Source organism: Micromesistius poutassou (assembly GCF_964030765.1).
Source record: "Micromesistius poutassou genome assembly, chromosome: 5".
Lineage (NCBI taxonomy): Eukaryota > Metazoa > Chordata > Actinopteri > Gadiformes > Gadidae > Micromesistius > Micromesistius poutassou.
The window spans coordinates 13,004,377-13,028,407 of NC_140275.1; the positions used below are offsets into that span (position 1 = coordinate 13,004,377).

The following is a 24,031-nucleotide window of genomic DNA, read 5'->3' on the forward strand; positions in this document are numbered from 1 at the left end:
TCATGTAAGAAAAACTCATAATTACTAAATGTTTGTTTGTAGAAGTCAATTAAATAAACCCCAGCAAGTTCAAGGTTTTAGGAATAAACAGTCACAATATTTTCACAGAAAATTATGTTTATTTATAAAAACACATTCCCACAACAAAAAGAAAATGCATGTTTTTTTTTTTATAAAATAGACATTGGGTAGAACATTTCCCAGTCAAGCACATATATGCCATACAATGGCAAAATGTGTCAAATCATTATTGGTTTTATTTGATCAGCTAAATTGTCTTTTGACAGTGAAATAATATATCTATTTTTTGCAATGATTTAAGTTAAAGCCAGCATGATACACATGGAAAAGAAAACTGCACTTGAAAAGTGAATATTCACTGGGATCTTTTGCAAAGCATGAACCGTTTGACAAAGAAAAACACATGTTAAAACAATAAAAAAACAACATCAATAAGATTGACTTATTTCTGTGGACATCACTTGAGGTAAAAAGTGACGATGAATGATGTATCGTCTTTGCATACATAAGTAAAGCATTAAAGTAATGAGAAAAATGTACATAGCTCAAGCAATACATTATCCAGGAAAGACTTCAAATACCTTATGGTACACTGTTGCAAGGTTTGGAAATGCAATGCCTCAGCACAAAAATGGCTTACAGTTAATATAGGTCTGCTGATTTACTATGACAAACTTTGATTGAAATACTCTGCATGGACAGAATAGGTTTTTCCAATAAAGGCTGACTTTACTGTATAACACAAAATAATAATCATACAACTCTGTAGGTCTTGGTAGGCTCTAGCCACATTAAAAAGTTGGGGAACTAAATTTAAAAATAATAAAAAAAATAATAATCTACACACATGCTGATCCCACCATGGCCCCATTGACATGTGCTCAACTTTACTAATCCCAGCCTATTCTTAAGCCCTTTAAAACCACAATATAGTATTTCAATATCGACTGACAAGAGTAGCCATAGCGACTATCTAATGTCAATTATGCTGCTTGTATGAGTAAACTGCTAAATGTTGCACTGCCTAATTTAACTTAGCCACACCAAACTGCCACAAATCAAAAGTCTCTTCCTTCCCTCAACTTCCCTCAACAAAATAGTTTGACCTAATGAACAAGCGTTAGCCAGCTACAGAATATGTTGTTCCTATAAGAATTAGACAGACACATATTCTTATAAGATCGCACAGTCAACATATTTACCTATGTTACTCAGTATACAGTATTTAAACAAAACATTTAAATAGATCATAAAATATACAAATATTCTGAAATTCATATCTTACTATAGGAAAACAGTATACAAGATGTGCGGGGAAGCGTTCCATCCCCTGAAATATGACGGTAAGATAAATGCCGACCGTGAACTAAATGCTTTGGTAATGAAGGGCACACATGGCAGGGTAGAGTCGCTGAACTCTTAAATTACCTTGGAATTTAGATGAAGGACCAGGTTTTGAAATGTGCTTCATGTGCTAAAAACAACCTTGGATCTACTTCAAAAAGGTTACAGTATGGTCTTAAGTCGTCCACAATGGATTGAAGTACACCATCGCACAAAACAGGGATCTCACGCAAGAGACTTGAATTATGTCGTTCCAAAGAGGGTAACGTGTTCCAATACAGCCCTTCGCCATTCTTCATGGCCTGCCCATATTTGGTCTCTCGACAGATTCAGATTTTCTTCACAAAACCAAAAGACACACACACACACACACACACACACACACACACACACACACACACACACACACACACACACACACACACACACACACACACACACGGTCTAGCCATAGTAACTTCAAGGTCGACACTCCAGATCCAGTTAATTTGTACAATTAGAGTATGAGTACTGCGATGGCTGGCTTGTGTTGCGTTCCTGCCGCACCAAAGCCTCAACCGATGAGGAATGAGTTGAAATTAGATTGAAAGAGCGAAAGAACGAAAGAACAGGAGGAAAACATGTCAAGCCCGCTATGCTATCCGGTCTAGTTTTGGTACAGTTCACACCCACATACGGCTCTTTAAGCCAGGGTCCCTCTCTCCAGTCTCTGCACCCCGATGCGTTCCCTGCGCTAGTCCAGTCTCATCTGGCCCGAGTAGGTGGTGAGGAGAAGCATGATGGCAAAGCCGGTGAGCAGGCCTGCGTTCTGGATGGCGAAGATGACGATGAAGCTGCTGCCTCCGGCCTCCTCCTCCTCCCGACTCACCGCGTTCATCTCTGGGAACTGAGAGGGAGACGAGGATACGGAAAGAGGGAGAGAGCAAGCACACAACACAATGATTACTCAGAGGGGTTACGTTATTGGTCGTCTGTGATCGTCATACTGGTGTGTCCCCACACACACACACACACACTTAGTGCAAACACACTTTACCATCCCTGATAGGATGTGTCTATGAGTATTCTTAAGAAAGACCACGCACACGCACGCACACACACACACACACACACACACACACACACACACACACACACACACACACACACACACACACACACACACACACACACACACACACACACACACACACACACACACACACACACACACACACACTTACCATGTCCGCCAAAGAGATGTAGAGGAACATTCCGCCAGCCAGGGCAAAGATCCAATTAGGTGAAAAGCTGTTTCCTGCCAGGATGCCAAAGCCCATACCCAGGTAGCAGCAGCAGGCAGACAGGAAGTTGAAGAACAGCGCCTGCTGGATGCTCATGCCAGCGTTCAGCAGGATGACAAAGTCCCCTGGAGGCAGCAAGGGAGTGGGAAAGAGAGATGAGGAGAACAAACAGAAATAGTCTGTGGAGGGGCACGAGTCGATCCACAAATAGAACATCTGATGATGTTTTGGAAGAAAAACAAAAACATAAAAACATCACAAATAGAGTTGGATTGATTTAAGTTGAACAATGTAATGCATGCGTATGCATGTAGATGTGAATAAACAAACATACAGAACTATTCATCCTTTTCACTATTTCTTTTCATATTGTATTTTTGTAGCTGTACCCCGCCTATAAAACCAATTCATAAACTTCTCTGTTCACCCCAGCATCAAAAATGAGAATTCAAAGTGTGACCTTCAAAACAATTATTATCAACAATAACAATTATTAAAACAATTAATTCACCATCAATATTATTATTTGTATTCATTATTTTAGCATTTTTATGCTTTATTCATGAAGATTTAGACAGGAAGGTATGGGAGAGAGCGAGGGGAGGCAAAGGACCACGGGCAGGAATCTAACCTGGGTTGCTGTGGTACGGTCTGAGCCTTAACGGTATGCGCTCTAGCAGGTAAACTGCTGGGCGCCCCAAAGCACCGCTATTAACAACATATCTCCGACCCTTGCGGGCGGTGCCCTCACTCACCGAGCTCGTGGGGGAACTCCTCGCACAAGATGGCCACGGAGGTGCTGATGCCCTGGAACACGGAGGACGTGAAGGAGGCGCCGATGGCCAGCCCGTCGATGAAGTTGTGCAGGCCATCGCTCAGCGTGATCATCCAGGCCAGCGTGCCAATGTCGGAGTAGGCCGTCCCCTTCAGCCAGTAGCATCCCCCCCTTTTGCTGCTGGGGCCTGCGACCGCGCCCGCCTCGGGGCCCGTGGAAGCCTGCCACACAGCAGGGGAGAGAGGAGACGCTTTGAACGATGACATGACCACAGACGTTAATTGTGGGTATTGGTGCCTTTGTTTTGTTTTGCTCAACTGCTTTGGCAATGTTAACACTTGGAGGACACGCAGAGACAGATACATGTAGAGATAGAGACAGACAGATAGAGACAGAGAGTGAAACAATTTGAGTGAAGTTGGAAAGATTATATGAAATTAGCATTGCTGTTCGGACAATAATAATGTCAGAGTCCATCAGGTCCTTGTTCCTTGTTTTCCAAGCGTCAGTGAAACTCCTGTTTCAGCTTGAATCAAACACTATGAAATTAACAAAATGTGTTGTTTTTTTACGAGGGCCGTAATGAGTAAGTGATATTATACGTGTCTGAGAATCAACTGCAAGTGTCTGAAACCCTCTCTTGGACACAGCATTCTACATTAACCACAGCCCGGACACTTCTCGGTTCACTGGCACTTCAAATGCAAAGTGCGATGCCCACTCCAAGCCCTTGTTGCCCCACCTGTGGTGTCTGTGCGGGGCTTAGCATGAGCTCTCCCTCCCCGGCGTCCGCCTTGTCGCCCAGGGCTTCCCCGTTGGCCTGGAGCTTCTCCCTCACGCCTTCCGCATCACCATTGGCTGACAAGTAACACTCCGACCCGTGGAAGTGGCTGTGGCTGTGACCATGACCATGTTCCTGGGCGAGATAGAATAAAAGAAGAGTTGCCAATGAAAAAAATTAGGCATACTTTTTTTGTTTTAAAGACATAAAACAAAAACAATAGTCATAATTTGAGCCCTTCAAATTATTAGACTGTACACAACAGGGTCAGTCAATCACCGTCATAGCCCCGTGGATACAGGTGATAACAGATGAGCAGTTGTCCTACATTTGTACAGTCAGGATAACCGAAACGTGTATGACCTGCTCCTGGTAAAAGCATCCTACACAACCAGACCAACCACTTCCAATGGAATTAAAAAGGTGGGTCTAGGGTGGGTCTCAGAGTATTGACAATACCAATGACACCAATGAAGAACGTAAGCAAACACATGTAACGCAAAGATAAATTCATCTGAACAACAAAAAGGAGGTGACGCCTTCCGCCTCACCCCGTCTTTCCGTTTCAGCAGGGCCTTGAGGACTTTCTCCGTGAAGAAGAACAGGTAGAAGCCCCCAAACACCACCGTGGACTTGGACACATAGTTGTTGACAGTGGGGTCGAAGCCAAACGCCTAGCACACAAAAAGAAGCAGTGTTGGCATCGCAACCACGTTGAAGGGGCATTGAAAACCACACAATCCCAGCTGATGGGCTGAACCCAAGGGCCGCTGCCACAGCATTGGACAGTATTAACGGCATACACCAGATCCCCAGTGGCCTGTTCCTCTCATCAAATCAACAACACTTTGACTAAAGATCAGTTGTACTTCAATGAAGCCTGTTGGGAAGTTAGGTGTTCTTTTCAAGACACAACACTTGTTGGTTCCACTGACTAACACATCTTTCACTGGTGACTTAAATCGAGAGTGAACCGGTTACATTTTTTTTCACTTCACTGACGTTTGTCTGCTGGTTAACAAAGAAAAAATGCTGCCAAACAATCCAGTCCTTTTGAACTTTCTAATCCCTTTTTATCCCAGCACAGTTGGCTTCTTGCAGGGAAAACAGCCCCTGGTTTGAACGACAACCTGGCTTATATGTGTGGACGTATGGGCAAAGGGACACCCTTTGTGGTTATGCCAAAGCCAAGCAGGGATGCTGCCATCATGGATCATTTACCTCTCAATCCCCATTTTAAGTACCATGGTAAAATTATTAGATACATGGTGAACATAACATGTGACTTGGCTTGACTGAGGTTTAAACATTTTCGTCAAAGATTAGATACAACCAATATATTACCGTGACTATTAGCATGTGCTGATGAATTGGGCACTTAAAGTCCTACATTTGGATTTATCAAAATGTAGGGCACTTAAAGTTCCTACATTTGGATTTATCAAAAAAAAGCGGGGAACAAACACAAAAAGTCGCCATAGTTATACATTTTAAACTTAAAATGTGTGGCCTCAGCTTTATGTAAAACCAATATTAAAATAGCCTACTTGAAAAGAAAATCATCTTCCAGAAAATGGAAGATGATGGGATGGGATATCCCGAGCTAAATTTAAAGTGGTATCAAATAGCTCCGGATCATTTTAAGCAATTGATCCCAACGAATGGAAGACTCTATTCCTTTTGCAGGAACTGTGTCTGCATTACAGTGTGACATTAGAAGGGGAAGGGGGGGGGGGGGGGAGGAGGGAGGGGGGGAGTCTAGACCACCAGACCACTCTACCTCCGGGATGAGCTGGAAGAGCGCGTTGGAGTAGAGCGTGCCAATGGCCAGGGCTATGAAGTAGAGCAGCAGGCGCTTGTAAAAGGTTTTCCTCATGAAGGGAACCACGCTGGCGCCCACCAGCGAACACAGCGAGATCAGAGTGACGCACAGGAATCCATAACCCCAAACTGACCAGCCGGCGAACCATAGAAAGGGGGGGGGGGGGGGGGGGGGGTGGGGACGACATACCACATACAAGAGATGAACGAAACAAAAGGGAAATGAGAGAAAGAGGTTGATTAGTCAAAATGTTTAGAATGAGGGTATTCCAACGGGCCACCACAAAAGGAGAAACCGGGACAATATTAAAATAGACAAAATAGAAATAAACCACCATGAGAGATCACGTGCATGTCAGGGCGACATGCATGTCCTGAAAGAGTAAAGGTGAAATTAAGTGCAATTAATCAACATCCTTTCCAAAACGCCCCCAGCACCAAAGGAGTGATTGAGAGTGATTAGAATAGCACCCTTTGAGAACAGGGTGAGATGGGAATTTTCTGAAAGCAAACATTTCCTTTAAAGAACACACACAAACACTCACACCTCCATTTGGCAAACACTTTAACAAAGTACTTTAACAAACATGAGTCTTAAATAGGTAAACCAGAATTGAAGTGGTAGTATTGTACTCAGATGGTAACCTTCATGACACTGCAGCATTAAAAAAAAACTGCAGACTAAGCAACTTCTTATCAATGAAAGGGCTCATCGTTTGGTAAACACAGCCACCATACCAGTATACAGCAGGAATGTAAGCACTGTTCGGGAGACACACACACACACACACACACACACACACACACACACACACACACACACACACACACACACACACACACACACACACACACACACACACACACACACACACACACACACACACACACACACACACACTTCCCCGAGTTCACTTGGTTAGCAAAGGCACCTCAGGCAGAAGAACCAATGAACTGAAAACCCATTCTTCCAAGGTGCTCATTTAAGCCTGTGAAAGGAAGAGAGAAAAATTAGAGGAAACAAAAGACAAGAAGAAGAAGAAGGTGGGTGTGGCGTGGGGGGTGGGGGCGGAGAATGAGGCCCTCGGGGGCCATTTGTGCGTGCGCCCATGGGTACACCATTATCCCTCCTTCACGTGACACTAAATCCCTGAGAAAAAGATGGAGAGATACGCAGCCCGTCGGAGCATTCAAACCTTCCCAGTGGAGTTAAGGGACTGATTGTCGGATGGGTGGGGCGGGGCGGACGGACGGACGGACGGACGGACGGGGTGGCAAACCTCGGGAAGGAGCTGGAACACGGCGGTGGAGAAGAGCGTGCCGATGGACAGAGCGATGAAAAAGACGAGGGCGCGGCGCATGTAGCGCGAGGCCATGACCGGCACCAGAGCGGCCCCGGTGAGGGAGAAGACACTGACCAGCGTCACACTGAGGAAGGAGAAGCCCCACACTGGGCCCCGCCGCGCAGGGAGCAGGGAGGGGGACGCACACACATGTTAGAATGGACACACACACACACACACACACACACACACACACACACACACACACACACACACACACACACACACACACACACACACACACACACACACACACACACACACACACACACACACACACTCTCCTTGAAGGTCTTCCTGTTAAAAACGTATAATAATTATTGCAACAACCAACCACCGCCATAAAACGGAGTCTCCGAGCCGACATCCTCTATAACTTATGGAAGAAAAGTGAAGCATTACAGGAGAGATTGGGGTCAAATGTGCTCCGTTGAGTGGTGCTCCAGGGGCCCCGGTTACAGAGGAAATAAGAAGTTAGAATGTATTGTTAGGGTAAAAGAAGACCTGTTGAGAGAAAAGTGATGAAACCACAGGAAAATTTGATAAAAGATCAAAAGCCACACAGTGTATTCAATTGCATGCAGAAATTCTCTTTCAACGATTTAAATCCACAATCTACATAGAGACCATCTGAATCTACCACAACTGCTAACGAAAAGCCAAAGCAAAACATTATGGGATACTTTTGGGTTCAGTTTTCTTGTTAAACTGAGGATGAAACCAGAGCGGGGTTGGCTGTTTGCGCGCTACGGGGGGCAGAAGCTGCCAGAGTGCTCCTCGCTTTGAGGGTCAGCCGTTGTTTTGCCAAGTTAAGCAAAGGCTGGGCCCTTTAATCTCTTGTGCTGCTCTATCACCAGAATGGTCGGGTTCATGTGCTCACACGGTAAGAGGGTGTTCATTCTAATAAAAAAACACACTCCCCCAAGATTTTCGTTAGATGTGGAAGGTGGCCCGGATCCGGTATAAGATATGCAAACATCTCCATGAACGTTGGAACATATTATTTGCTAGCGTTCTAAAAAAAGCGTACAGCTTTCCCCAGGCCGTTACGCTTCCAACGCAGTCCAAGTCAAACAATGCTAAACAAACAGACAAGCAAGCAAGGATGTCGGCTATGCTGTCACGTCAGCGCTCTCAATCGCTATCTGAAAGATAACAAATACCGAGGGGGGGCAATCTAGGCCAGGATTGCCAAGGATGATATTGGGGGTGGGGGGTTGGAGGCTACATGGAGTTACAGCGAGGGGAGAGCCAGGATGACATTTGGAGAGCACCGCCGCAGTCTCACAAGACAGCATCTTCACTTCCCTTCCACGGATCATCTTTACCTGGGAGTGCTCGCTGCTCCTGGGAAGTATCTGCTGACTGCGGAGAAACAGCGAGGTCTGATGGGCATTCACGCGGTTTTAGAGGTCACAGGCGGTAATGCAATCTCACGCTGTGGCAGACAGGGGCTTTTGATGGCCCGGATATCATCACCATGGTAATGATGATGCAATGTCATTTTTATGGGGCTGAAACTGATATGTAATCTTATCTGCACCGTTAGAGCTTTTTTCCCTGAACTATTTGGTCATGTCTGGTAGTTATGAAAAAGCAGGGTTAGATTCTACATTAGATTCTAAGTACAAACAATAGGCATGAAATTGACTCGAATATGGGATAGATATAGCAAAACAAGTTTGGAATACAAATAAAAAATAAGTGATTTCATATTCTTTCCTTTCCAAGGCCAGAAAAAAACACAACCCTTTATTAATTGTGGACCGTTGACAGAGTATTTAAAAATAGAACATGTGACAGAAAGGGCATTCCATAGCTCACCTTCTAAGCCAGTAGGTCTGGGGGCGGACTCACTGCTAAGCCCCTCCTCCTTTTCCATGCCACAAGCGTTGGCGTCCAATTGCTGTAGCATGGTGGGGCAGAACATCTGTAAGCCCTGTCCATCCAGCCGCGACTGCTCGCTGAAGTTATACACGGCCAACGTGTCTGACGCCAGGCACTGAAGGGGGGACAGCCATCACACCATCAGACCTCCGGTACATTCTTCATGGCATCACATCACTTCATTCAGATTCCGGCAGAGCATGCATTGTGGGATGCCCGGCACCGCTTCGATAACAGATAAACATCACATGCAGATTGCCATTAAATATCTCAGGTCTGGTGAGAGGAGCCAGTCTAATGGCATTCCTCAGGGACTGAGGAATGCCTGTTTTATTGTTTTGTTATCAGATGATCGTCGAATGAACAATGCGTCAAAGAGATCACAAATATACACACGAGGATGCTAGCTCCAACAGCAAATTGTCCCTTCTTAGTGGCATAATACTATGCACAACCTACAAGGAACCAATCCCTGGGTACTGGCCCTGCTGAACAAAACTAATTGACCCCCTGTTCCTCAACAATCACTACCTTTCAATGTGGTTCATATTGTTGTCCAAAAAGCATTTAATTAACATATTCATATCACACAGCTCCCCAGTTCTGTTTCCCCGAATGTAATTGATTTGAGGATCACCAAGTATCTCATTGACAGTCCATGCGCGTCCATTATTCTGCTGCAGTGGAACGGGAAATTTGATAGTCCTAAATGTACTAAATGTGGCACATTTTCCATAACACTGACTTATTGACTGCAGCCCTGCTGCTTATGGGAAATCCCATAATGTCCTCACCTTGGAGCTGATGGCTTTGGGCGTGGCCACCGGAGGTCTCTCGGTCGCAGTGACGGAGGTGTTGTTGGCATCGTCCGCCTGGTCCCGACTCAGGTGGGACAGGAGTGCGCGAAGCTGGGGCACTGTGATGGTGAAGTTGTCCCCGTAGCGGGTCAGGAGACCCTGGAGGACTTCGGTGGGAGACTGGGCCTTGGCCTGGGTGTTGTCGTCTCCTTGGGCCAGCACATTGTCCAGGGGACACAGCAGCATAATGAGGAGCAACATCAGACACGGCCGATGGAGCCTGACGGTGTTGGTGGGACAGCCATGAATAGGCTGATGGGGCATGGCTTCGTCTAGGCTGGCCTGGACTCTGAGCTCTATAAGGAGAAGGCGGTGGATGAAAAGACGTCGTCTCAGTACAATCACATTAAACTCCTGCGGCTTACAGCCCTAGTGACCCATTTTTCACTCAGATGTACAGTATACAACATGCTTGGCGGATAATTGACCTACAAAATAGCTGCCATTGAAATTGTTATCTTAACAACCCAAATTTCATGCAAACAATATTCCTGGCAGTATACATAATGCATGTATTATGCTTCCACTGCACAAGAAGTGGAACAAACATTAACCGTTGTGCCAGTTGGAGGAATACAAAAGGTCAACACCCTGGTTACACCCTGCTGTAACCACCCCCAAACACACAAATACAATTAGATGACACACACAAGAATGTAACACCTGCCTTGTAACACACACCTCAGAGTTACCTAGGCGACACAGGGAGCATGATTCATTCATTCATTCATTTGTTCATTCATTTCACTGAAGACCACTCACCTGTCCCTTTTAAAGCCGTTGAGCTGGTGCTTGTTAGGTGGTATGCTAGTCTTACACCCAGAGAGGCCACAGGTCGCTCCGATAGCAGGGACGGAGTGAGGCTGTGGAAGAAGAGAGGACCCATAAGCAAATTATGCTTCAGCCCAGTGAAGGAGAAAGCGAAAACTGGCTCAAAAAATAGCTTTCTTTTTTTTCACTTTAACCCAATGCTGCAGTAAGTATACAACACAAATACAACACAAAAACTGGATTCCAGGATAAACCTTCCAACCTGCGTCGCTGCTCAGTTTTCCAAACCACACATCGCTTAGCAGTGGGAACATTCCTTGTTACTTGCGTTGCTGCTGCATACAGTAAAGGCCTTTGAACTATCCAGGGTTGGAATTAGGTTGGTGCTGTACTGCGGCATGCAGGCACTGAAAGACTTCGATAGCGAAGGAAGGGTTCCCGGCAAAGGCTTTTGAAGGAGAGAGTCGTGCTCATTCTTGGCTTATTTGCATGTCTTGCACTCTTACCAACTTTGCATGAGTGCATGAGGGGCAAAGAAGAACATTCATTTAACACCTCGCTACTCCAACATGTCAACCGTTAATGACTTATTGGCTAATATTAAAATATTTTAGCATCCATCTAGAATAACCTCAATCCAGATATTATGCAACAACAAAAGATGTGCTTTGATGAAAGCCCATTTAACATTTCACTCATCTAATACAGTAAAAAACATCCTTTTGCCTTCAGAACAGACTACATTCTTTATAGATTTAATGAATGAGCTGGACGCATTTCTTGTGTATTTTGGTTTCCATGAAGTTACAGCTTCACAGTTTCCGCCGATTTTTGGTAACACATCCATACTGTGAACCTTGGCTTCCGTTCTACCTCGTCTCAAACATGCTCTATATAATCGAGATGTGCGGACTGTTCCAGCTTCTGGAGTGCCCTGAAGTCACCACCATGTCTTTGGGACACGCAAGATAGGTATTGTGAGCTTAATTAATCTGTGGAGGACATTATGTCCCTAAAAAGGAATACACCTGTCGGTATCCAACCAGACAGGTACAGCCTGGCATTCACGTATACAACTTACCCCAGGCTTTCAAATCAGAATTCATGAAGCATGACATACTCAAAGTAAAAAACAAAGACAGCGTAGCCTTTACAAGCTACTACTTTTTTAGCAGATGTTTATTTTGCCTTGTATCATCAAACCACGCCAACTTGGCAATAACCATGTCCTGAAATGACTGCTAAATATATCTTCCAGAAAAAACCCCGAACATAACACCTCCAATTTGCAGGCAGACAAAAACTGGTCTCTAAAAGACCACCACCTTGGAAACGGCTGGGAGCGAAGGGGAGGAGGTTAATGTGGTCAAACCAAATCCTTTCTCCAGTTAACCCCTTGGGACAGAATTGGGAAATCAGGTCTCTGCAAATATTTGAACTGGGTTAAAAGCCTTGAGAGACACCAAAGTGTCAGGGCAACCTGGCCTCAATCAGTACACACTTAGCACACTATGATAACCGCACTCACGTCACCTTGGCCCACCGTGCCAACTCTGTGCGCGTGTCCCTTTGTGCGTGTGTGTGTATGTGTGTGTTTGTTTGTATATCCTAGGCCTGGGCAATAAAACAATAAATGATCGTATTGTGATAGACTATTGATCAATATCAATATAAAACATGTTCAATATGTATCGATAAGAGACATATTGGGTTTGTTACACAAACCCAGCTGCTAGGTTGTCGACATTGGAGTATTTATCAATGAAGAACAGTGGAAGGTCATATTCAGTGTTAAACAGAAGTGTTTAAATCCAGCATGGTAATTCGTAGTCTTTTTAGGTCATTAAAATGATCAATAGTTATCGATATCGATCAATATGATCAAGTTATATCGTGATATGTCTTTCAGCCATATCGCCCAGGCCCAGTATATCCTATACGATAAGAACTAGTAAAGCCTCTAGCTGTAGCTCATATGCAGCAGGTACATGAGCGTGTGTGTGTTTGTGTAACCAGTAGTCCGAGTTACAGGTCATACTTAATCTTTACATATTAGAAGAAAGAATGGGAGAGGTTGTGGACAGATATTGAAGGAGACAGGCAGACCATTCCCAGCCAGCCGTTCTCTTTGTGTACATTTATATCACTCCAAAGTAACTGCAGTGTATAGTAAATTTTCTTTGGAAGAAATACACACAAACTAACTCTGTATAACTTGTTCTTCATCCACGTGCATGAAAACGTGAGAATTCTCTTACTGTACGCATGCCGACCAACACAACACACACACACACACACACACACACACACACACACACACACACACACACACACACACACACACACACACACACACACACACACACACACACACACACACACACACACACACACAGAGGGGCCTCAATAACACAAAAACACCCTGCTGAGACAACATGTTCTCGTCATCACCTTCATACTCTGCCTTTGGGCAGAAAAAACACTTTGGGACACGTCACATGTGAAATCCAACATTGACCCCGACGTGTATTTCTGTTTCATGAGACTGGAATCGAGAGATGTTTTTATGAAGGTGGGGGCACGGTGAGGAACAGTTTGAGTTTTACTCCTGAGGGTTGCAAAAACAAGTCTATGTGATAAACATGCTGGCCTCTTTGTAAGAGTAGCCCTCAATGTATTTTCATTAGGCTCAGTCCTCCTTTATGTCACTTTAGATCAGAAAACGTGAAGTGCTCCCTGACCCGTCTGCTAATATAATTCACAGACAACTCCAAAAAACATGCATGTTAACTAGAAAGATACATCAAAATTAACAAATATATTAATATAAATGAAGAAGTTCTATCTAACCGTCACAAAAGCCTAAATGCTGTCAAATATCCAAGAAGACCGTAGTATAGAATTCAAACGGTTGAAAACAGATACAATCATAGCCCAAAATGAACAATTATTGTGACGGAGAGAGTACTTGCCCTTCTGATCTTGACTTTTAAGATTTCTCCTCTTCCAGCATATATGTGTTGCCTGTGTGTGTACTCTGCCATCTGCAGAATGAGTACATTGCCTACTTTATAGCATTAGGGTGTGTAGGGGGAGGCCAAACCACCGCAGTCCAACAGACCTGCTATTCTTTACTGACCATAATTACTGACTATAATTATAGCATCACCTGGTACTGGGATGATTGCATCAACCACCACTGTAATTAGCCAGGAAGGTAATAGCTCAAATATTAGGGTGGTTAACTGACCCTTAACCAAACTGCTTGCCTACTGAAAAAAATAATGTGATGGCAGAACACATTGTCTTAATCCAGTCAATTGGTCACTTGGCCACTACCTTGCCGACCAATTATAGCATTGGGTCATGAATAATTAAGACAATTACTATAAACTTTATAGGATATGGTTCAAAGTGAGGTGTCGTGGTGTGTGTTATCTAGTTATAAATTAAGCATACATTGACCCCATGAGTAAACTACAAAAAGTAGACTACTGCACATTTGTCACCTTCAGTACCAGGCACCATCACAACTTTCCAAAGGGAGAGTTGGAACTCCTGTCAAAAAGCTTACAGCTAGCCTAACCCTAACTCTAGTACACACAAACGCTTTCAAGTGCAGCTTGTTTAAACTGAACGTTGATATCTAACACAGTGCTTTGTTCATATCCTCCCCATAATATCTTGTTTTCCAGTGTGCAACCACCACCAATGTACAAATTTATAGTCAATGGTCATTCATTCCAATGTGTGTTATGCACCACAACACAATCAATTCCTATTGTAATGGTCGTGAGTTACACGTTTCTTTGTGCTATATTAGTAACGGGTGCAGTTTGGCAAGTGAAATGAAGGTGGAAACATACACGACAAGTTTGAATGACAAAGGCTTTGACGGTGATAGTGATAACTCAAGTGATTGATCAGCAATCAAGTACCCTACCACAACTACTGGTAGAAACAAGGTGCGGTATTAGTAAACATGAATTTTTGGTTGTCGTTAAAAAAAGACTGATCAGTGATCAGGGATCAGCCGCGATCAAATGGCTAAAATGCATCATTGCTGTAGTTATCTATATGTTAGCATTAGCTAATCCCTTGTCGTTAGCTTACCGGGTGATGCTGGCCAATGCTGTACGGTGGGGAAAAAAAAAGGTTGACGTCAATTCCTCTCAATGTGTTAATATGTTCGTTATGAATTTAGAAGCAACATGTAATGTGTTGGTAATAACTAAAGCGAACGCCAGAGAGAGATTCATGTCTCTTCAGAGTCAAAATCTCAATACCCATTCAATGAAACTACACAGCAACGTGTTTAAGATGTGGGGCAAATTTCGGTGACGTAGAGCGTTCCCGCCCACTTTTGTGAATTATGCATTTCTCAATGGCAACGTGTCCCTCTAGTGTCAAATATCAAAAAACAAAATAAAATCCAGGAAATGCAAATGATGATCACAATATATGTTAAATTAATTAACAAATCATAAAAATAACCCTGATGTGAATTTGATGCATCATAATATGATATATAATACGTTTGAGACGAAGGCCAATTTGTACAGTTAGCTAAACGCTTTCTCCACAGTCATCTCACATAATGCTTACAGACCAGTTGTCTGTTTTTAGCTTGCCAAACAAAACTGGCAAAAATTCATACTTGCATTTCTATAATCATTTTGCTGTCCCTCAGCAACCACCTGTATTAATTAGACAATTTCACTCACCTATGTATTTTGTACCTTTTCAGTTTCCTTAGTTAACAACTCGAGTCTTCACTGTTATCGTGTGAGTGTCTCCTTCAGTGGTTTGGTACATTGTACATCGTATCTCATCTTCTCTTATTGTATTTCTGCCTGGGCCTTAATTCTGAGTTAAATAGTACATTTTCAGATGAAGACTCATACATGCCAATTGCTTAGTCTAGACGAGGTCCCCTGGGACAACATGAAACCACCACCAGTCACAACTTACCACTCCTAAGATTCATCACCCATTCAGAGTCCTATCAATTCCATGTTGTCCCATCTAGTCCTAATGTAGTCCAAACCATTGTACACGGAAAACAGCTCCTGGTAGTATTTTGTTTGCCTTTTAGGTTTTTCCTGATATGTAATTAATCTGTTTATACAGGATGCATAAAATGGAAAGCTGTATTGAAAATTCTGTATTGAAAATAAAGTATTCATGTTTATTTCGAAACTTTTCAACATAAGGTGATGATGTCCCACAGCGAGATAGAAAGTTGTGTCTGCTACTTGGTTAAAAATCTGAGAATGTACCAAAACCTTTTTATATCTCAGACTCCTAACTCTCTAAAACAGCCTAGATGTCCTGTATGTTGACAGCTTGCACCATTATCTGACACTAGGACCTTGTCGTTTTTGTGTTCTTTCAACTTTTAACTTTCCCAAGCCTATTAATTAAGGTCTTGGGCATTTTCTGTCTTCTCCCTCGACGTAATATTGTCCCTTTTTACTAGGCAGGAATTGTATTTGGTTCAATACAATTTTAGTAGCATTGAAAATTGCGATGACGTCTACATAGGTAACTTCAACGAAAGTGTCAAAGAACGGGCTCGTCCGGGATTTGAACCCGGGACCTCTCGCACCCAAAGCGAGAATCATACCCCTAGACCAACGAGCCACTGAAGTGACACCAATAATGGATAGCAATTGAAAATAAAACACGTTTGCATGAAGACGTACGTGAGCAAAACATTGAATCATTTCCCACCTCTCATTTTCTCCAACGTATACCTAACATGGGGGTACCGACTCGTGAAATATGAATAAATAACTAAATAATAAAATAACAAGTCTAGGCGTCTATCCACGTGAGTATTCGTCAGGCGGAAGTTGTTGTTATTGCGGAAGCACACAGATGGAGCTTCAGCAGCGCACATAGCGACCTAGCTCATTTTAACTCTGCGTGATTTAAATGTTATTTAGCTCGGCCATATGCTGGTCATTGGACATTTCGTTTCACGGATTCCTTAGGTGAGAAGTAAATGGCTTGTCTTAACAACAATAATCTCATCCTTTGTTTATGTTTTGTGTGAGTCTGTGAAGATCAGAAGCAAGCTAGTGAGCTAACAGTCAACTACTTAGCCCATATAGGTGTATGACTGCCGACATAAACATGGTGATGTGGGGACGTCGCGTAATCTAGTAGTAAAGAACATACCTGATCCCCTGCTTAGAAGATCGATAGGCAATCAGAGATCTGATTTTTCATTAGTGAATTTCTGATGTTTGCCATTGTTGTCAACCCTTAGGGTTGACATGTTTCTGTATATACCCATATTATGTATATTTGTTCTGCTTTTAAACATTTAGTGACGTGTTCCATCTCTATTCCAGTGTAATTATGCTCTATACTAGCATGATTTTTTCTTATTTTACTGTCTGTCGTATGCACAACGGCAGGGATTTTAAGTGTCATGTAAATGTCAGAAATGGTCAAAGGCCAATTATTTGCTGTTAATTAATGACAGCTGTAATATCCTAATATTGATCACACCATAACAAGAACATAAAAAAAAAAATAATAAATTTAAAAAAATATATATATATATATAATTTAACGCAGGGATTCTGAATTGTGAACCCTAGACAATGATGACGAAGCGTGTCTGGTCAGGGCTGGTCACTGCTTTCCACTGATGAGTTTACTATATACAGCAGTTCCTTTTTCTGCATTGAAAACATCCGTGACGTTACCACATCTTTAATCAAACCAATGCCATATTTACCACAATTTAAATTAAGTCAATGACATCATCACCAGAACGGTATGGCAAGCCAATTTGACATAAATTCACTAGACTAGATAATAACAATTGTCATTTCAGATATCCACAAAGACATTCGTCCTAGGAGAAATGATGTCACGCTTGCCATTCATGTCTATGGGGTTTCTCATTACATCTACAATTCAATTGCAGATATCCAATATGTGAATTACGGCTATCTGCAACTGAATTGTAGATATCTGTAATTCCAGTTTGAGATATCTACAATTTGATTATGACTATTATGTCATAATTCCAGTCAGAGATCACTAGCATCAACATCATCATCAACCTCATCAATACGAATCCTCCTGATTAAGGTATCTCAATGATAGTTTTGTTGAGTTGATGCTAGTGTTCTGGATGTATTGTTGAGGCCTCTCAACTCCTATAATAATTATAATAATAATATTTTTTTTGGTTGTGTCTTTTCCCTGGTGACTAAACCAATTGTTTTGGTCCATGTAGAGTACCGGTTGTGTGTGCGAGGACATAACCTGAGTCATTATGGCGGACCACAATGACATAAGCCTGCCTCCGGAGGAGCGGGTCCGTGCCCTCACCAAAAAGGGGAGCTCGGTGGAGGTGAGCGATGACATGCCCCCCCGCCGATACTTCCGCTCCGGCATGGAGATGATCCGTATGGCGCTTATCTACACGGAGGAGGGCAACATCGAGTGCGCCTTTGTCCTGTATAATAAGTACATCACGTAAGTATGGAATGGGCAGTTTCTTTTTTACAAACAATGTGTTGATGTTTGAACTTTGAAGTCTCACAGCGAATGGATTGGATTTAAAGTCGCAATGTGTAAGATTATCCCAGTTCGTTGTATATATATATATAATATATATGTAATATATATATATATATATTTCTTATCTAAAGTATTGTTTTTAGAAAGTAAAAATGCTTTCAGTTAAAGCTCATATACATTAAGTTTTCATTTAAATAACAGCTACTTTGAGTGGTATGTATTGTAGTACATACTGTACATTCTTCTAAATGAGTGCATGTGCTTTGAAGAGAACTGAGTGACAGATTTACTGTTCAAGGTAAAGAATGTGTAAAATTATCTTTGAGAAATTTTCGGCAATAAGGAAAAACTCAGGTGTGTCTAAATTTCAAAGGTCAAAAATTATAAAACGACCAAAACATTATTCAAACTATTCACTATTAACTATTCAAACTTGCCCTTCCCTACTATATCCTAGAGAGAGTTTAGGACATTCTTTATGACTGCTCAACTGGCACATTCAATTATTTGTAACCATTAAGTCCTCTGCCTCCTCTTTTTGTGTAGTTTTTTTACTGAAACCAAATTTTTTATGTTGATTGATCATTTCATTTTGTTGGGGGGGTGTGTTGTTTTTTCAGGCTGTTTATCGAGAAGCTTCCCAAGCACAGAGAATACAAAACTGCTAATATCCCAGAAAAGAAGGACACACTAAAGGTGAGAAAACATACTGTGTTCATGACATAATTTGGCTTTATTTTATGCTAAAATACTTACACGGTTTTGTCTCTAATGTCGTCCTCGGGTAGAAACTGAAAGACATTGCATTCCCTCAAGCGGAAGTGCTGAAGAAAGCTCTGCTGAAGAGATTTGAACAGGAGTATGCAGAGTACCTTATGAAAAAGGTAACGACCCCACTCCAAGAACAAGAACTTAACTTTCACTTGAAAAATGATCACAGAATATACAAAACAATAATTAGAATTGAAAATATCTAATATCTGTGATATTTGATGGTAGAACAGTTTACCATAACATTTATATACATTACAACCCAGTAAAGACTTCTGTTAAAAACACGCTTAAAAGGTATCAGCTTTATACAAAACGCAGACTTTTATGACAACGGAAACAAAATAATTCCCCTGTGGGGTCATTCAACTCTTGAATGAAATGATAATTGAATTGAATTGGAATCAGACCATGTATGGGATGCTGCATGCTGGGGGGGGGGAAACGCTGGAACAAACGGTGAACAGGGTGCTGTCGTCCGTGAGCAGAAGGCTGAGGATGCGTCCCTGGCGAGGGAGCAGTCCAAGAGGAGGGCCCTGGAGGCGGAGCGGGAGCGCGTGGTGGAGCTGCAGCGGCGGCAGCGGGAGCAGGAGCAGTTCAGCGCCTTTGAGGAGCTCATCCGCCGGCAGGAGCTGGAGAAAGAGCGTCAGCGGGTGGTGCAGGAGTTTGCCACTCCGGGCACCCCTCCTCCTGAAGGCACCCTCCTTTCCGGTATCCAGGGGCCCCCGCCGGCCTACTCGACAGTCTCTCCGGCCACGCCCCCTCCGGAGAGCCACAGCGACCTACCGGGCGGCGCCAACAACCTCAACCCGTACAACAACCCCCCCACGTACACCCCTGGCACAACCACCCCTTCTGCACCCCCCACCTTTGACCGGTCGCTCAAGCCGGGCTCGCTGGCCAGTCCGGACAACAACTGTGAGTTAATCTTCTTCTGAGTCTCAGGGGAGTGGGGGGAGGGGCCTCTGAGGAGTTAAATACCACACCCGCCTGCTTTAAAACTATTTGTTCTTCTGGGCTTAGCTTGCCCAGTTTTTTATGACCTACTTTATTTCCTGTTCACAACATGCCTCCTTTTGCAGCAGGCCAGATTTCAGACCTCTCCTCGCGTCCGTTGTTTCTCATGGTGCGTAATTTGCCACAGGTAACATGGTGGATGCCTTGCGGCAGCTGGTGGTGCCCGGTGAGCTGTGCCGGAGCTTTCTGAGGCTGGCTGAGGCGAACACGAGCCGAGCGGTGGAGACCTGTGGCATCCTGTGTGGCAAACTGGTGAGGTATTGTTTACAGCGAGGCTCCAAGGGAGACTGCTCTGTTGTACCAACGGTGGGTTGTGCCGGAAGCCCCAAATACAGAGAGAGATCTCCATAGCTTTTTCTTGAGTTATATTTAGTTTTGAAGTTGCATAGAAATATGTGGTTATGTGGTCTCTTGTACTTAGTACTTTCGTACAGCAGTTGTTTTTCAATATATTCCTTTATTCCTGCATTAACCAGACTATGAATGTTAAGCCTGGGGTCAGCAGACCAAATCCCAGTGAACAGAACATGTCTAAAATGTCCTCCGGGTGTCTTTTCTATGTAACTGTACTGTAAAAAGCACATGCTTCTTTCTCTAATGAATGAGGCATCATGGCGTGGTATGCTGCCGTCTTTCATCTCATCAACCGAGGGCCATTTCCATCTTGGGATGAGGGTTTGGGAAAGGGTGAATATGTTTTTTTAATTTTTTTTGGTCCTTCTCCAGAACCGGAATGCCTTCACTGTGACCCACGTCATCGTCCCAAAGCAGAGCGGGGGGCCTGACTACTGTGATACTGAAAACGAGGAGGAGCTCTTCCTGATTCAGGACCAGTATGACCTCATCACTCTGGGCTGGATTCACGTGAGTCAAGACTGGGTTAACACAATACATATTAGGCTTAGTGTATCGTACTGCCATTGTTCCCACCGTTCCAATACATATTGAGGCATGTTGGGTATTGTGTTGAGTCTAATCCTAAAGTTGGTTTTCTATTATTTCCACGTAATAGGTATGCTGGTGTCAATTTCACACCTCCTCTTCCTTTCTCCTGCTCCAGCACTAACTGCTAATGCTTGTCTCCTCGAAGCGATAATAAACCATAAATCAAACGGAGCATTCGGACAAACACACCCAAAGTCTTAACTGCAGTTTGTCACTTTCCAGACTCACCCCACACAGACGGCCTTCCTGTCCAGCGTGGACCTCCACACACACTGCTCCTACCAGATGATGCTGCCGGAGGCCATCGCTATCGTCTGCTCACCCAAGTTCAACGAGTGAGTTCAGTTTGGTTGCTTCATAGGCACTTGCATTCGATCTCGTGTTCAGATCTGGTTTGGTAGATAGACATTTATAACAGCGGGACGGTTAATGTATTTTTATGCAACCGTGTTGCTGTTTTTGTGTTCAATGACATCGCAGGATCGGCTACTACCGCCTGACAGACCGTGGAACAGAAGAGATCTCCACATGTAAACAGAAGAGCTTTCACCCGCACAGCAAAGACCCTCCTCTTTTCACAGTAAGGGCTCTTACTGTGAAACATACTCAAATCAACAGCCTGTGCATTCCAAGCATAAAGACATAAGCAACCTTTGGAACTAAATAACTAAGCAACTTGTACATAACATTGCACACTTTCCAGCTTAGGGGTTTACATTGTATAGCTTACATTTTTATTTTATATTAATGATCAATAATACTTGTTCCCCTCAGGGCCACACACCACACACACACACACACACACACACACACACACACACACACACACACACACACACACACACACACACACACACACACACACACACACACACACATGCATACTAGTGGTGGATTTCATGATTTGTTTGAATGAATCAGTTTGCGTCGGTCAGTTCGCCAAGAAGAGTCGTTTGTTCGTTCGTTCGCATTTCCGTTAGCGGTGAATCATGATTCTCAGTCACTGAGACTGAGTCGGTCAGACTCGGCTCCTCCCTCGTTCTCGTTCAAACGAATCGCGAATGCACAGTTCTCAGCCGAGTCAGTCAGACTCAGCTCCTCCCTCGTTCTCTTTCTCAAACGAATCACGATCGTAAAGTGGTGCAAATGGTCATCAATCAACACAACATTAACTAAGTTCCTTTTAGCCGAGGAGTGCTTCATAGTTGGAATCGGGATGTTGTTGCCCGGCTGGCTCTTGTGACTTCTCAGTCCTCGAGTCTTCACCGCTAAACACAGTCAGTGAACGAATGGCGATTCGCGAGTCAGTGGCGAGTCTCGCAGAACGAACGAGACGAATGACGACGAACGAGTTGAACAAGAGTGGCGAATCAGGTCGGTTCGTTCATTTTAAAGAGTCGTTCGTTCGAACTTATTCGTTCGCGAATGAGCCACCACTAATGCATACCCACAAATGCACCGAAAAATGTGCGCCCACACACACAACTTTACATACTCATGTTCAGTGGTTATTTTTGTATTATATCCTTTTGTTCACTGCAACAACATACAAGTCACTACCCAACTGTCTTGTATGTGAAAACTTACATTACAATAAAGCTCTTTCTGATTCTGATGTCTCCATTTCCCACAGCATGCGGGCCATATCACCATCACAGATGCAACAGTTTCCATGTTGGACCTGCGGTAAAATTGTAGGGTTCGCAACAGGACAAAGACTGCATTATGAAACACATTTATCTCATTAGAGAACAGTTCATCGTACGAGACAGCACAGCGCCATCTACCGGCTCTGGAACCCTTGATGAACCTCAACCTCGATTTGTTCCCGCTCTCCACTGGAACAATATTGTGACCATTTTTTGCTCTTTCAATTTTCCTTATGTTGCACTTTGCAGGCGAAGCAATGGTGTCAGACAGGCACCTCTTTGCCATGTCTGTCTGTCCTATTTTGCTCCCTTAGTTATAACTTTGAGGAAATAGTATAACTTAGCATTAATGTTTGTTGGTGAAATGTAACTGCAGTACGGGTTATGTATCAGATGTCTTAAACTCTAACTTCTGTTTGTTTTTAATTTAATTGTAATAAGGGTTGTCCAACAGTTAAGTGCCAAGAAAAAAGAGGATTCTCGTCATCCAATGAGGTTTTCCATTACGATCCTGACTCAGACCGTTATATAATTATTTTCCTTATTTTTAATTTGTATATTATATCATACTTCCGTTATCTATACTGTTGAGAATAAGTACTAACAGATGTGGAAGCCAATAGTAACTCAGGTACTGTGGGCAGTGTCCCTGCCTTGTGTCGTGTCCGTTGAATACAAAAAGACTGACTCTGTGGAATTGTTTATCTAAAAAGGGTCTTGTTTCAAATTGTCATGATCCATTATTTTTTTATTTTCCTTATGAAAATATATTTATCAAAGTAAAATGGGGCTATGCAAAGCATCTGTGTTACAAGTCTGTTGTTCTTCTCTCTGGCTCAATGCTTGAATGTACCAGCTATTGTACATTGCTAATCACCATGGCCACAATGCCTTCCTGATGCCCAACAAAAGGTATTTTTCTGTTTAGTAAAGTCCATAAATATATTTTACTCTGATTCAATAACGTCATTAACATTAATAATCTGACTAAATACGAAAACATTTACATTGTATACTTACTTTTCACTCATGTTTGTGTTGACATTCATAATTTTGGGTCTGTGGTTTGATGCATTTCAATATAATAAAGTTATTAGTACAATGGATGCAAATGAATGTGACATTCCAAACGTGTTTATTGCAATTGTATTCTGATGATTTGCCGCTAGAGATGTAAGAATAAGATTGGAAAGATAAGAGCCGGACAGTTAAGAGTTGTAC

At 43.1% G+C, this 24,031-nt stretch overlaps 2 protein-coding genes and 1 non-coding gene across 3 annotated transcripts; 1 reads left to right on the forward strand and 2 right to left on the reverse strand.

The window, feature by feature from the left end:
* Positions 1 to 280: 280 nt before the first annotated feature.
* Positions 281 to 15,150, reverse strand: slc39a14 (solute carrier family 39 member 14). Its single transcript, XM_084467684.1, has 10 exons — positions 14,997 to 15,150; positions 10,875 to 10,975; positions 10,050 to 10,408; positions 9,193 to 9,370; positions 5,985 to 6,154; positions 4,756 to 4,878; positions 4,166 to 4,339; positions 3,404 to 3,644; positions 2,589 to 2,773; positions 281 to 2,251 (listed from the first exon to the last, which is right to left on the reverse strand). Exons 3-10 carry the CDS (start codon positions 10,374 to 10,376, stop codon positions 2,099 to 2,101), a joined length of 1,551 nt encoding a protein of 516 aa, XP_084323810.1. The 5' UTR covers positions 10,377 to 10,408; positions 10,875 to 10,975; positions 14,997 to 15,150; the 3' UTR covers positions 281 to 2,098.
* A 1,304-nt stretch (positions 15,151 to 16,454) lies between these two features.
* AC3HAE_014457 (transfer RNA proline (anticodon UGG)) lies at positions 16,455 to 16,526 on the reverse strand. Its single transcript has one exon. It is a non-coding gene; the product is annotated as a tRNA-Pro (tRNA).
* A 226-nt stretch (positions 16,527 to 16,752) lies between these two features.
* Positions 16,753 to 23,868, forward strand: LOC311342747 (STAM-binding protein-like A). Its single transcript, XM_084467569.1, has 10 exons — positions 16,753 to 16,879; positions 18,142 to 18,383; positions 19,049 to 19,124; positions 19,217 to 19,312; positions 19,688 to 20,117; positions 20,344 to 20,468; positions 20,943 to 21,080; positions 21,384 to 21,496; positions 21,642 to 21,741; positions 22,795 to 23,868. The coding sequence occupies exons 2-10, from the start codon at positions 18,181 to 18,183 to the stop codon at positions 22,849 to 22,851; spliced, it is 1,338 nt and encodes a 445-aa protein (XP_084323695.1). The 5' UTR covers positions 16,753 to 16,879; positions 18,142 to 18,180; the 3' UTR covers positions 22,852 to 23,868.
* Positions 23,869 to 24,031: the final 163 nt, after the last annotated feature.

What these genes read in the sequence shown, in the direction of transcription:
- slc39a14 (XM_084467684.1), bottom strand. Translation starts at nt 10,376, where the DNA reads ATGCCCCATCAGCCTATTCATGGCTGTCCCACCAACACCGTCAGGCTC. An exon ending in CAGACCTACTGGCTTAGAAG is followed by an intron (nt 6,155 to 9,192) that starts GTGAGCTATGGA and finishes CCGGCTGGTCAG; the next exon opens with TTTGGGGTTATGGATTCCTG. An exon ending in GCCCCGCACAGACACCACAG is followed by an intron (nt 3,645 to 4,165) that starts GTGGGGCAACAA and finishes GCTGTGTGGCAG; the next exon opens with GCTTCCACGGGCCCCGAGGC.
- LOC311342747 (XM_084467569.1), top strand. Translation starts at nt 18,181, where the DNA reads ATGGCGGACCACAATGACATAAGCCTGCCTCCGGAGGAGCGGGTCCGT. An exon ending in CTGTATAATAAGTACATCAC is followed by an intron (nt 18,384 to 19,048) that starts GTAAGTATGGAA and finishes TTGTTTTTTCAG; the next exon opens with GCTGTTTATCGAGAAGCTTC. An exon ending in TGCTCACCCAAGTTCAACGA is followed by an intron (nt 21,497 to 21,641) that starts GTGAGTTCAGTT and finishes ATGACATCGCAG; the next exon opens with GATCGGCTACTACCGCCTGA.